This window comes from Pteropus alecto, unplaced genomic scaffold (genome assembly GCF_000325575.1).
Source record: "Pteropus alecto unplaced genomic scaffold, ASM32557v1 scaffold171, whole genome shotgun sequence".
NCBI classification, from domain to species: Eukaryota; Metazoa; Chordata; class Mammalia; order Chiroptera; family Pteropodidae; genus Pteropus; species Pteropus alecto.
This window is the reverse complement of record NW_006431925.1, coordinates 5404989-5420340: the sequence shown is the minus strand read 5'-3', so window position 1 is coordinate 5420340 and position 15352 is coordinate 5404989. Positions and strand designations below refer to the sequence as shown.

The 15352-nt window shown below is 33.5% G+C and overlaps 1 protein-coding gene across 6 annotated transcripts in view; it reads right to left on the bottom strand.

Annotated features, from left to right (window-relative positions):
• The window catches only part of NUBPL (nucleotide binding protein like), a 180050-nt gene that overhangs the window by 115692 nt on the left and 49006 nt on the right, over positions 1–15352 (bottom strand). For all 6 annotated transcript variants that reach the window (XM_025043382.1, XM_025043383.1, XM_025043385.1 and 3 more), the window contains 2 exons: positions 4451–4490; positions 4272–4362 (listed from right to left, as the gene is read on the bottom strand). In XM_025043382.1, coding sequence (XP_024899150.1) covers positions 4272–4362; positions 4451–4490 — 131 coding nt within the window. The remainder of the gene's footprint in view (positions 1–4271; positions 4363–4450; positions 4491–15352) is intronic.

Genomic DNA, 15352 nt, shown 5'->3' with positions numbered 1-15352 from the left:
CCCAAACTTGTCTACACACTGGAGTCAGTTGAAAATCTCCAAAAATGCAATCCAGAAGCTCATCAATTTTTTTTTTTGTTCAAGAGTTTCTATAGAGCTTAATCTGCAGCCCAATCCCCTTCTCCTTCCCAGAGGCCAGTGGGCAGGACGGAAAGTTCCAACCCTCTAAACACTTGGTCTTTCTGGTGACCAGCCCCATTCTAAGGCTATCTAGGGGCCCCAGCCTAAGTTATCTCACTAGCATGAACTCAAAAAGAAGATCCTTATGAATGACAAGAGACATTCCTATCACTCAGGAAATGCTAAAGGTTATAGGGCTTTGGGTCAGGATGCAAGAACAAAGAATGCACATATTCCTATTATACCAAAACTATAAAAAAAACCTTTATCTCAATTCACACACAAAAATTAATTCAAGATGTACAAGCCAGAATTACAAAGCTTTGAGAGTACGATATGTGAGGATATCTTTACAGCCTTGGGGTAGACAGGCAAAGATTTCTTAGAACACAAAAAGTACCAGGAAAAAAAAAATTTTTTTAATAAACTGGATTACATGAAACTTTAAAACTTCAGCTCATCAAGAAGCAAGTAACAGACTGGGAGAAATATTCCCAATACATATATATAACAGTGAACTTATAGCCAGAATATATTAAAACTTCTGCAACGCAATTACAAGAAGAAAAATAAACCAATAAAAAATGAGTAAAAGAGCTGAACAAATGCTTCACAAAAAAATATACAGCAAAATCTAATATGCACATGAAAAGAGGCTCAACATCATTGGCCATCAGGGAAACAGAAATTAAAACCATAAAAAGATACCATTTCACACCCACTAGTGAAGAGACTGACAACACCGAATGTTGACAAAGACGTGAAGCAACTGGAACTCTTATGAACACGTGTACAAGTATTTAAAGCAGCATTATTCATTATAGCGAAAAATTGGAGACTACCTAAATATCCACAAACAGAATAGACAAATAGAATTTGGTTATATTCATGCAATGGAATACTATGCAGCAATAAAAAGAACTCAACTACAGAGGGTGACTTTCAAAAGCATTAGGCTTAGAGAAAATAACAAGATACAAAAGGCTAGTCTCCTGTAGAGTTCCATTTATATAAAGTATAAAAACATGCAACAGTGATGGCCTATGGATGGGAGATTGAATAGAAGAGAGACCAGTGTAACTATCTAGGGTGGGCAGAAATGTTCTCTATGGTTACATAAGTACATACATTTATCAAAAAATCACTGAACTATACATATAAGACTGTGCACTTCATTGTATGCATAAGTTTAATTCAATAAAATATCGTAAGAGAAAAAAAAAATTTAAACCAGACTTCCAGTTCAAGATGGCAGACTAACCGCAAGTATTTATCTTCTCCCCCTAAAACAGTAACTAGGAAAGGACATGAAAGGAACTTCTAGAACATTGGTATTTTATTTATCTTTTCCTGAGATTATATATATTTGGTGTTTTACTTTGGAATAATTTATCTGTACACGTATGGTTCATAGACACTTATGTATACATGTTATACTCAATTTTTTTACTCAATGAATCAGGTAACTTCTATAATCCACTACTATGCAGAGCATCTATCCAGCTACTAAATTTTCACTAAGGATGGTAAACTTACCAAATGCTGTTCTGCTTTCTAAAACAAACAAACAAAAAAAGCAGTTCAGGTGATCAGCATGGTCACAGTGTAGTCCGAAATATCAGCTTTTCAATTCTCATTAAAATGTGCTGATGACAGAAGTTGCTTTACAAAAGACTGTAAGATAAATATTCAGTCTAATATCCATATCCTAGAGGTTACTCTAGGTATCCTCTGATTATCCCAATAAAGTAAGTTATAGATCCGTTTTCTCAATCCATCTTTCATCCTGATACTTTATAGTACGTTTGCTAAAAATGTATCTTCAGCACCTATCTGAGTAAACTGACTTTTATACAATTTATTTGTCAGAGAACTAATCTCCAAATCTCCACTAGGTCCTCTGCCAGACTATCAAATTCCCTAAATATTTTTAAGCTGAGCATTTGACAAAAGTTGAGAAGAACAATGAATAAAATCGATGACTAAAGTGTTGAGACCATGGCTGAATTCAGAAATCAAAAATTGTATAATGCCAGCAATTAACACAGTTATTCCATATTCTCTGACAGTATTCAGTTGTATATGAAAGAGGCTGGGTTATGGAAGGACACTGACTGAGAATGTGGAATTGGGATCTGCCCCTCCTCTCTTCCCCAACACCCCACAAAATAAAAAATATATATATATTCTCTGGTTCCTTCAGACTTTTGATTCTTTCACCTCTGGTCTCAAAAAAGTTTTCTTCATTTATAAAAGCAGGTACTGAATATAACTTTGAACTTTGCGCACACTCTTTTTGTAGCCTAATTAATTTGAACTATTAGGTTTAATCTCACTTATTCTGTGGGAGACTCCCTCTGCCTCTCTCCTGAAGGCACATGCATTCCCATTCCCATTCCCTTTCTTTCTCTCTGTCTCTCCTTCCCTCCTTCTCTCCCTCTCTCCCTCTCTCTCTCTCCTTACCCCTTACCCTCAAGGGCTCGTTTGCAGAGATGCTTTTGTCACCTGTTGGAATTTGAGATTTAAAATGGTCCCTGAGATTTTAAAAAGGACACACAGAGGTAGGAAAGAGAACTTGCACACATCTTGCTGAGAACAGACTGTAGGGCTAGGGAATCCTGCATCGCTGAGCTGTGAGCACCAGTGCTTGGCCTGAATCTCCTTATCTCTTCTCTCTAAGTTTCTGATTACTGTGGAAAGCAGAAGTATTTCCACCTTCTTGTGACTATCCATAAAGGATTGAGAAGAATTCTGAATCATTTCTCGTTGAGAATTATAACAGCAATATAAGAGGGAGAAAATTCATATTTGAAATATTCTCACGACAAAATTAGAATTCTCTTTTTGGTGTTTCTGAATTTCTATTGACTCTATCAACTAAATCAACACTGGTTTAGAATTTCCTTAAAAAAAAAAAAAAAAGAGGCTAAATTAATCCAGACAAATAAAGATCAAAAAGGAATTGGTAGAGAAAAGATATTGTTAGGAGTAGAACTAAAACAACCAACTGTGGGATCTGTGTGTAGAAGAGGAGAAGATGCACCGAAGAGACTTAGAGGCGCTAGGAAAATAGGAGGATACTGGAACCAGAGATCAAAGAACACATTTATCAGAACTCAAGCAGCAGAAGAAAGACATTACAATGAAAAAAGACGAGTTTCAAAGTTCAAGACATATTTCATCTACTTACTATCGCAATTGGAAATAAATATGTATTTCATTTAAAAATGTAAATATTGATATAGAAATATTTATAATTATATATTTATGTAAATATGTATTTATGTTTATGCAAATGTATTTGTGCAAATATATATTTATATATGGAAAAATATAAACATATGAACATTTTATATAAATGTATATAAATAATTTATATAGAAATATAAGTATTTCTATATATAAATACATATATAGAAATATCTATGATTCAAACTGGCAACCTATAGCATGGTACCTGCACCAAAGTAAAATCTGAATAAGAGGTAACTGATGTAAGTTGGTAGATAAAATCCAAATTACTCATAATATTTATCTAGAATATAATTAATTATAAATTCACACTACTAAGAAAAAATTAAAATTTATTGCTATGAATAACATACAGCCCATCTGATATTTTTAGATTATCCAATCAACTGTTCACTTCCTTAAGGATAAATTAAAGTTGATTGAACATGTATTATAGAGACAAATATATAGCCATATGTACTCAGAGTAAAACAAAATTTTATTTTGTTCGGAAGCAATTTTAAATCACAAGCACTATAGTTTATACAATTTTTTTCTTATATCTGAGTAACTCCTACACTGCCCTTATAACTCATATTGGCTAAAATGAGATTAACCATAAATCTAAATAAGGCATATTACTTATAAAATAGATCATTTCATCTTACTACAGACTCAACAGAGCAACAAAACAATATGACATTAGGATTTTTAATACTCATAAGCAATGGGAAAGATTACATCATATAACAATGAAATTTGGTCTTGGCGCCACATATCTTATTATACATTCAGTCTATCAACTGGATTCTTTTGCAAAACATCTCAAACCTAAATGCAAATTTAATAGCTCTCTAATCAGTAAATGCATTAACCACAGTGTGCCAATAATAACAGGATACTTAATGCAATTTTCATACCTGCCTCAACAGTTTCTCAACGGCTGACATTACCATAAGGCCTCTCCAAACAACTGGAGCAGTCTCTTCAACCAGGAAGCCCATAGACATACTGCAACAATAAACCAAAAATACAACTAATTTACATAAATTAATCAATATTATTCTGAGAAGTAACAAAGTAAAAAAGATATGCTTACCAAGCAATACCATAATTCAAAAGAGGCCTCATTAGGTTGCCTGAAATAAGAAGAAACATCTCTCTTTTAGAAGAGTAAGTCATTATACATAAACATATAGATTTGTTTTCTTATCAGTGTGTCAAATTATAAATACAAATAGCTACTCAACTGCTACTATTTTAAGTTCCAACTAATTCTCCTCAATTTACAACAATTTAAACATTATATCCAGCATAGAAATAATATTTTCAATAGATGCAACATCTAAAAATAGTTGGGATATTGTTTTATTAAGAAACAATTCATCTACCATTTTCAAATATGCTTCTAAACAATATCGTCAATAAGTATTTTTTCCAATTTTATTCATATATATAGATATAAAATTTACATATATGTTTATCTGAGTATACATGTGCACACACGAACACATCTAATCGGTTCTCCCTATTTCATTTCTTTTTCTTAATTAATTTGGAAAGTATACAAATCAAAAAAACAGTAGAAAAAATCTATTCTGTACCTCGACATAATAAAAGCCATATATGAAAACCCACAGCAAGCCTCAAACTCAAGGGTAAAAGATTGAAAGTTTTTCCTCAAAGATCAGGAGCAAGGATGCCTTCTTTTGCCACATCCATTCAACACAATACTGAAAGTTATAGCCTGAGCAATTAGGCAAGAAAAATAAATAAATGATATGCCAGTTGGACGGGAAGAAGTAAGTTTTTTCTGTTTGTAGATGATATGATCTTATATATAGAAAACCCTGAAGATTCTACAAAAGAAAATAACTATTAAAGTTAAAAATTAATTCAGGGAAATAGCAGGACAGAGTCAACACACAAAAATCAGTTGCACTTCTACACACAAACAATGAACAATCTGAAATGGGAATTATGAAAACAATTCCATTTATAACAGCATCAAAAAGAATCAAATACTTAGGAATTAACCAAAGAAGTCAAAGACTCATTCAAGTAAAACTATAAGACTTTGCTGAAAGGAATTGAAGAAGACATAAATAAAAGTAAATAAATCTCATGTTCATTGACTAGAAGACTTAATAATGTTAAGATGTCAATACTACCTAATTTACATGTTCAATGCAATTCCTATCAAAATCCCAATGAAATTTGTTTCAGAAATAGAAAAATCCATCCTAAAATTATATGGAAAATCCAGAAATCCCAAATTAATTTTGAAAAAGAAGAACAAAGCTGGAGGACTCATGTTTCCCGATTTCAAAACTTACTACAAAGCTACAGTAATCAAAACAGTGTGGTACTGGCATAAAGGTGACATGTAGACCAATGGAATAGAATTGAGAGCTCAGAAATAAACTCTTGCACATATATTCAAACAATTTTTGATGGCTGGTGGGGGCAGGGGGGGCAAAATCATTCAATGGGTAAAGGATGGTCTTTTTAACAAATGGTGCTGGGAAAATTGGATATCCACATACAAAATAATGAAGTTGTACCCTAACCTGGCACCATATATAAAAATTAACTCAATGGGGGAAAAAATGGCATAGATGATAGATTTTCTGTTTACCCCTCTGGAGACCAAATCAAAGTTGGAATGAAAACAAGGAGCAGCAGCAAGAAAAAAATTGCAGGGGATCTAGATGAACAAGCCATACAGCTAGGGAGAAATCCAAGAAAGCACTCTGCAACGGCAGAAGGTAGGATGGGGTGAGGACACAGGGCTGCCCAGTCTCAGTGGCTGAGACGGAGGATGCAGCAGCGGCAGATGCCTCTTAAAGAGGCTGCGTCTGTGAGCGGATTTTCACAGTGACGGGACCTGCTCATTCTCAGTACCAGTACCAATTCAGCTGCACGCTGGGAGCACCAGGGATTTACAGGGAGACACTGTTGGAGTGAGAGTCGCGAGACTCGGTACAGAAGTGCTGGCGATATCCATTGTTTCCTGTTGAGCCCTACCCCCTACCAGTGCGCCAGACCCTGCGCCACCATAGCTGAAACGTCATCAAACTGGATAATAGAGGTCGCTCCGCTCAGAGGATTCTCTGAAACCCTGCCTTCCCCAACTCGCGGCCCCACCCAAGCCACATCCAAGTTTATCCTCAGCGAGTCAGGTGCTCCTTGCTGAGCAGTGCCTAGAATCACACTGGAGGCAGCTGGCCTCGGTTTCTGACATGGCCTTTTGAGGCAAATATTAGCACAGCATCTGTGGATTGCTTGCTGAATCTTAACAGGTGGCCCCGGAGAGGTAGAGGCTTGGGCTAAATTTGGCCTGAAGCTAAACCCCTCTCAGGACTGTGCCATTGGAAACCTACTTCACAAATCCACACTAGTAAGACTGGGAGACTCAGGAGCTTTGCTTAGTACATAGAAACAGACACGGAAAGGCAGCCAAAATGGGAAGACAAAGAAGCAGAAACTATATGAGAGAACAGAACAGAGATCCAGATATAATGGAGTCAAGCAATCTAACAGATGCAGAGTTCAAAACACTGATTATAAAGATGCTCAATGAACTTTTGGGAAGTGTAGAAACTCCAAAAAAGATATAAAAAAAAAAAACATAAAAATGGAAATGGAAATTATAAAAGGGAACCAGTCTGAAATGGAGAACACATTATCTGAGATGAGAAGTATATTAAATGGAATAAACAAAGTGAATAAAGAAAAGGATCAATGCCCTACCTAGAGGATGGGAAAGCCAAGGACACTCAATCAGAATGGCAAGAGATAAGATGCCAAGACTATAAAAATAATTTAAGGAGCATGTGGGACACTATTAAGGGTCCAAATATCCGTCTGATCAGCATAACTGAAGAAAATCAAGATGTTGAACAGCTGTTTGAAGAAATAATGATGGAAATCTTCCCTAACCTGTTGAAGGAAATGGACATAAAACCCCAGGAAGCTCAGAGAATTCCAAAAACCAGGGATCCAAAGAGGCCCACACCAAGACACATCATGATTAAAACGCCATGTATTTAATAGCAATTCATCCTAAACTATCACCCAGTTGTGTAAATATCAAATACAATCAAATGTACTAAGTATTTAAGGTCATCATCTTGAACAAGATTCTGCTGGACCTTTTATTATAGTGTTTTTGAACAACAGAGGTTTTTACTTTTTATGTAATCAAACTAATCAATTTTTTCCTTTCTAGTTGATTATTTTTCAGTCTTGGATTAGAAAACCTTCCCTAAAATATTGTCATTGAGATAATCTCTTCTATTGTCTTCTAAACACTTTATAATTTTGTATTTCACATTTAAGTCCTTAAACCATCTGGAATTAATTTGTGTATGGTGTGAAGATCTGTTTTCTTTTTATTTCCATGATGATAATAAATTGTCCCACCATCAACAATCTGCAATGCCAGCTCTGTCATAAATCAGGTTTCCAAATATGTGTAAGTCTGTTTCTGGGCTTCCTATTCAGTTCCACCAGCACATTTGTCTATCCTTGAGCCAATACAAAACACGGTATGTAGTACTGTAGCTTTATAATAAGTCCTTCTATCTGGCAAAGCAAGTCCTCTTCTGGTTCTCTCTCTTCAGGAATGTCTTACCTATTTATAGCCCTTTGCTCCTCTTTATAAATTGTAAATTCAACTTTATCACTTTCCACAAATAGAATTTTGATAGAAATTGCAAGACTATTAAGAGAACTGACTTCTTTGTAACATTTGGACTTTCCTATCCATGAACATCATTGGTTTCTCTATTTATAGATATCTTTAAAAATCTTTCAATAATGCTTTAGAATTTTTTTCTACATAAGAGTTGTATATTTTTTGTTAAGATTTGTTCCCATGTGACCTGTATTTTTGAAACTATTTGTATCTTTTTCAAAATTGGATTTTCTAACTCTTTATTGCTGATATAGAAATTTAATTTTCTCACATATTAATCTATCTAGCACCCTACTAAATCCTGATTCATTTTAATATTGTGTATAATTTAAAAAATTTTTCTTTGTGAATAATATTTTCTGCAAATAATGACAGTTCGCTTCTTTTATTCAACTCCTTATTCGTAAGTGTTAGTATGTGTTTGGATTTATTTTTCAGGCTAGAAATGCCTGTATGATGTTAATTAAAAATTATGATACCAAGTCTCCTTGTCTTATTCCTAATTTTAAATGCAAGACTTTTAATCATTCACCATTGAGTATGATTCTTGCTACATATTTTTTACAGCTACATTATATCAGATTAAATAAAATTCCCTTTAATCCTAGTTTGAGAAGAGTTTTGATCATAAATCGTTGTTGAGTTTTACAGAATGCTTTTTCAGTATCTCTCTGAATTATCATATACTTTTTCTCCTTTAATTTTCTAAAATGGTGAGTTACATTAACAAATTTTTTATAATGCTGGACCAAACTTGCTTCCCTGACTTAAACTCAATACAGTTGCTAAACCAAGTCAATAAGTTGACTTGGTTTGCTAATATTTGCTTAAGATTTTTTACGTATGTTAATTAGGGAGACTGACCTGTAATTTTCTCTTTTTGTTCTATCCTTCTAAAGTTTTACTAGCCTGATAAACTAAGCTGGGAAATATTATATATTTTTCTATTCTATGAATGAGAAAATCTTTCTGTAATATTGTAATTATTACTATGAATCGGCATAAAGTTGTCCAAACATTTTCCTATATTTGAAACACATGGTTGCATCTGTCAAGTCCCTTTTTTACTTCCAATACATTTACAGGTCTTCTTTTTTTATTTTTATTTTTTAACTCTACCTTGCCAGGCATTTGTCTAATTTATCAGTCTTTTCAAAAACCAATTTTTGGTTCTGTTGATCCTTTCTACCACATCTTTGTTTTCAAATTCATTAATTTCTGCTCTTAATCACTTCCTTCCTTCTAGTTTCTTTGAGTTTACTATACTGTTCTAACTTCTTAAGTTACATAGTTAGCTCGTTTATATTCAGCCTTTTTTCTTTTTTAAATATAAATATTTGACACTATTATATAACTCTAAATATTATTTTAGCTTTATCCCACAAATTTGCATTTTCATTATCATTTCTTCTTTCAACCATGGGTTATCTAGAAACTGTTTCTAATTTCCAAATGTGTACATGTTTTTAGTTATCATTTTATAATACATTTGTAAATTGTGTGGTAGTTAGAGAATGTGGTCTGAACGATACCAATCTTTGAAACGCATTGAAACTTGCTTCATGGCCTCGCATATGGTCAATTTTTATAAATGTTCCAGGTTTGCATGAAAAGAATTTCTTTATATGGCCATTAGATCAAGTTTAGATGAAGGCATAATGTTTTACCTTCAGTAATACTTTTCCTTTAAAGTCTACTTTGTCTGCTTACTTTGAAAAAATAAAAAAATAAAGTCTATTTTGTTTGATATTAACATAACTACACCCGCTTTCATTTTGCCTGATTTGTCATTTCCAATTCCTTAACTTTTAACCTATGTATATTTTTATGTTTTAGGTGTATCTCTTACAAATAGCTTTAATTTACCTGGATTCTACTTTCGTTTTCTTTTTGTTTTCTCCTGTCTTAACAATATTATTCTTTTAACTAGAAAGTTGTATAATATTTATATTTATATTGCTGACATATTTGGATTCATATCTACTATTTTGTACTTTCTCTTTGCCTCACTATTTTTATTTTTTGGTAGCCTTATTTTTTTATCAAGATTCTTCTCCCCATTTTATTTTCCCCCTTTTTGGAAGAGAAATCACACCGCCTATTTTTATTCTAATAATAATTACCCAGAAATTTAAACAAGCATATTTAAAGTGTAAAGTGTATCAATACCTCTACCTTTTTTTCCTTTGAATTCTTCGAATCCACTCACTCCCTCTCCCAGGCCAATTCATATGCTACTATTTTCTTAAATTTTAGCTCTACCTTGGAAAATTCTCAGCCATTATCTTTTTAAATATTGCCTCTGCCACATTTCCCCCATTATCTACTTCTAGAACTCTGATTAGACCTATGCTGAACCTTCTCATCCTATCCTCCATGTTCCTCAAAATTTCATTTTTATTCCCAACTCTTCTTCTTTATGTACTACCATCTGGGTATTTTCTTTTTATCTATATTTCAGTTAACTAGTTTCCTCTTTAGTTGTGTCTAACCTTTTCCTTTATCTGTCCATTTATTTCCATTTTACCCAGAGCTACGGCCAGCACATATCCCCAGTAACTACCAATATAAGGAAAATTTCATTGGACACTTATTAAAAATGTCATCCTTTGGGTGTCACAGCTTTTATATGGTGATTCTCCATTGAATCTTCCTCCCTCCTTAGGCACCAAACTTTGTCTCTATTCCTTCATACATAGACCTATAAAATATAAGCCCTAAGCCACCAAGGATTAGCAGGTAATACCTGGGTAAATATCAATTCCAGTGTACAATTTCACCAATTAGTTCACATATTCTTGTTATTTCTAAGTTCTGAGAAATTCCCTTCCTTCCTACTACCTCAAGCATGCATTGAAAAGTAATTTTTTGTTAATATTTTATGTAATATTTTATGCTGTTACAGGAAGAGTTTTTCTGAACATCTAATCTGCCATGCTGCCAGAATTTGAAATGGAAAACTGCTGATTCTTATACAGTGATTTTATATCCTTTAAAATATCTTCCAGAACGCTATTTTTCATATAGTTTTTTGATTACTTCTTTTGAATTTTCTAGGTAGACCAACATATTACATGGGAATAATGATGATTTTGTCTTTTCCTATCAACTATTAATAATCTTTACTTCCTTTTCTTATTTTAGCACAATGGCTAAAATCTGCAATAGCAATGGCAGCCTCATCTTATTTTTAATGTAACACCAAAATAAAATAGAATATGGGTATCATCTATCCACCTACTCCTACATCTGATCTAAGTAGTTTGACTCTGTCCAAAACATGGCTTGAAGTTCAAACTGTAAGTCTGAAATTGAAACTAGGTGTTATGGACTGAATGTTGTGGCCCCCCAAATTTGTGTTAAAATCCTAACGTTCAATGTGATGATATTAAAAGGTAGAGTCTATAGGAGGTCATGAGGGTAGAGCTCTCATGAATGGGACCAGTGTTCTTATAAAAGAGACTAGAGAGTGCTCTTGTCCTTCCTGCCTTGAAAGGACAAAGATATTGGCCTCCTCTGAACCAGGAATCAGGTCCCCACCAGATATCGAATCACCTGGCACCGGGATCTTGGATTACCCAGCCTCCAGAACTGTGGGAAATAAATGTTTGTAGTTTAAGCAACCTAGTCTATAGGTTTTTTTATTATAGCAATCTGAATAGACTAAGACTGGAACAATCAACAGTCTTTTCACAAAATTGAAAATCAAAATATCTAACACTGTAAAGGAACAATCTTTATTAAATTGCAATCCAGAGAAAATTTGTACTTTAAATATTTCATATTTCATATTTAAATTATGAACTGAAAGCTGAGCAATGTAAGAAGATTCATCACCATGTTAAATGTGTTTCTTCAGAATTTAACAGGGAAAAATATACACTGAAACTCTTAAACATGTACAACATATACATTAAAAAGAAAGTTAAAAGGCACATTTTTTGTTATCTTCTCCTATGTATCAGCAAACAAACTTAATACTGCCTAAAAGCATTTTATTTTAAATAATAAAATTACAGAACTGGATGTTGGTATAGACTGAAAGGAAAGCTTGAATGAGAACTCATGATTACATGTACTAATTAGTTTATTTGCTCGAAAATTTTATTTGAAGAAAATGTATACAGTAATTCCTCCACATAAACTTAACAGAAAAACTATCAAAGAGTACAAACTACTGGTTGAAAGTTTACATAGAAACTTTGGAATCCACTGTCCTGTAAGTTATAGCTTTTGAAGAGACCACTATTAGCTGAAGTTATCATGACACAGATCATTATTTCTTACCTCCTGTATCTCCATGATAGCTCCTGATTTAAAGCATGAAAAACACTTACTATAAGTCAAACCATTTCGATGGTCACAATGCCACTCACAGAATGAACGACACTCTGTTGCATCCTCTGCACTCTATTACAACAAAGATCTATCATTTCTAACAGGTGTTAAATTTAATTGATTGTATGTCACCAGTGGATTTGAAACAGCTTTTGAGACTAACTTTTATATTATAAATTAATTATCAAACTAGAATAGACACTGTGACCATGATAAACTGAAAAGAAATACCCATAAGAAAGGTTGCTTTAAATCTTTCTATTAAAGCTGTTATTAAATATTCCAAGGATAACTCTGATCTAGAATCAGATCTTCTTTTTTTCTGTAGGGATCCCATTGTTCATGAATCAGCTTAGTAGTAGACATTTCTATGTACTTGGTATATAGCCTTAAAAAAATCTCTGTACCTTCTACTGGGTTCCCTGGCTCCAACACTAAAGAGTTTAAAATATAGTTGAACATTAAGGTTCAGTAACACATGTCTAAAAATTTTATAAATTAAAATCATGTAACTAGACACATTAAATCCATTTTTTAAAAGGAAGATAGACAGTATAGCCAAGAATATACCACCTCATTTTATAAATTTTAAGGGCTATTTAGACATAGAGTAAAGGAAATAAACAAAACAGTTTTATAAAAACAAAGCTTTCTCCACATATTGGGAAGATACTCAAAGGTATAAGAACCTTCAAAAAGTAGGAAAGGATAGCCAGTGCAATTTTTACTTTCACTTTCTCACCTTCTACTCTCCTATTCCTTCTTTTCCTTCTAAAACCAAGAACCCTTCTTATGAGAAATTAGATGCAAGAAAAGAGTTTTATCCACTATTGTTCTTTCAGGAGAACTTAAAGTAGCTGAGTGAGACGATGTAGTTCCATCAGTAAATAGTACCCAGGAAAAGTTCAGAATACCCTACTTGTTTACCTAGAAGAAAAGAAGAAGGATTTAGAGGGAAAGTAAGTAAAGATGAAAGAATGAAATGGGTCAAAACTCAAGTACAGATCTGGACAGCCAAAAAAACAATATCATAATATTTCATCTAGCAGTGGAAATGGAGCGGGATATAGAATATTAAAGAAGGGAGCAGAGAGTAAGACTATAAAGAAAATTCTTCAGTGTTTTTACAATTGTACATCTATCACTCTTAACATTAAAATTTCATTTATCTTCAGCATACTTTCTCTTTTTTGTACCAGCTTAGAACCTACACCATCCCAGGCATTCCTCCATCTCAAAGCTGAAAGCCATTTAGGCTTATCTTTCTCGAAATCCAACCTCTTTCCTAACAACAAAGAAAAAACTTCCCCTTTCTTTTCCAGCTTATCCCTTCCCCAAAACAAGATTGTCATTGTCTCATGTGGTGGTTTTTATTAAGAATCTGATACAAGTAAACCACATTGAGAAATTAGGCTTTGTAGAGGAGAAAAGTATTTTTTAAATGGTAACTGTTCACTGGAATGTAAATGGGAGAGTGTATAAGGGATATTTTGGAACAGGGGTGATAGCTCAGGTTCATACCTACTCTGGGACTAACATTTTCTTCATTTAGCTAATCATTCAGAAAATATTTACTGAGAACTAGAAGTATAGAGATACACTTGACATCCTATTCTTGCCAGTTTACATTGTAGAGTTTAACAGGAAGAAGTGAAAGGAAAGCTAGAAAAAATAGGCAATAATAGGACTTTAGGGAAGAATGGTAAATACTTGCTTTACATAGTGTTATTCCAACAACCCATACACCGCCATTCCCGGCCTCCAGCCCGCCTTATACCAGCCTTGGCATCACTAATTAATCACTAACTAATCAAATTCTTTCTTACTGAAACGAACTCAGAATTTTTTAAATGTTATATTCCAGGTAACTGGCTATTATTTAAGATGAAAACTATGTGTTATCTCTAAGTTAAAGGCATCTGGGAAGGAAAAGTTTTAAAGATGACAGAAAGAGCCATTATACTCCGTCTATAAGAGTAACAAAAATTATGTGTCACACAGTACTGCACAGATACTTAACAGATATATTTCACTGAATCCATACCACAATCCTATGAGGCAAGTACTACCTCCACTTCACAGCTGAGGCTATCCCCAGCCTCCGCTCTGCTTAACTAAATTCCCTTCTTCTATAGCAGCCTCCAAACCAGCTCTACATAATCATTCCTTCTTCTCACCTCCTCCAGCATCTGACATTAAATGTTACCTATGTGATTATTTATGTTTCTTCTGCCTCTATCCTGCCTCCCCAACTACATATCATATATTCCCTTTGCTTAGTATAGTTAGTGCTCAAAAATATGTTTATGTAATAGCCAAAACAATTTTGTAAATAGCTAAACAGCCAAAAGTAAAGATATAGTAAAAGAAACCTTCATACTCGATATTTAGTCATCCAAGACTTTTTAGTGCAGTGAAATATTATTTCTTATAAGCAATTAGCCACTTACCAGCTATCTTCTTGGGCAAGCTGTCTTCATATTATATAGGAGGTCTTCATATGTCATTCTTCATATGAAGTAGTTGAAAATCAGAAAACTAAGGTAATCTGCCCAAAGTTAAGCAGCTAGCAACAAAAGCAGTAAGGATTTGAATTTAGGTCTATTTCTTTTTTTTATTTTTACTGAATTTATTGGGGCAACATTGGTTAACAAAATTATATAAGTTTCAAGTATACAATTCAATAATGTATCACAAGTATATTGCATTGTGTGTTCACCACCCAAAGTTAAATTTCCTTCCATCACCATATATTTGACCCCCTCTACCTTTATCTACTTCCCTGCTCCTTCTTTTTCCTCTAGTAACCATTAGACTGTTGTGTCTATGAGTCTTTGACTGTCTTGTTCATTTGTTGCTTTCAGTTTTCTACCCCTCATAAGAGTGTTATCATATAGTTCTTAACTTTTTCTGTCTGGCTTATTTCTTTTAGCATGATAATTTCAAGATCCATTAATGTTGTCA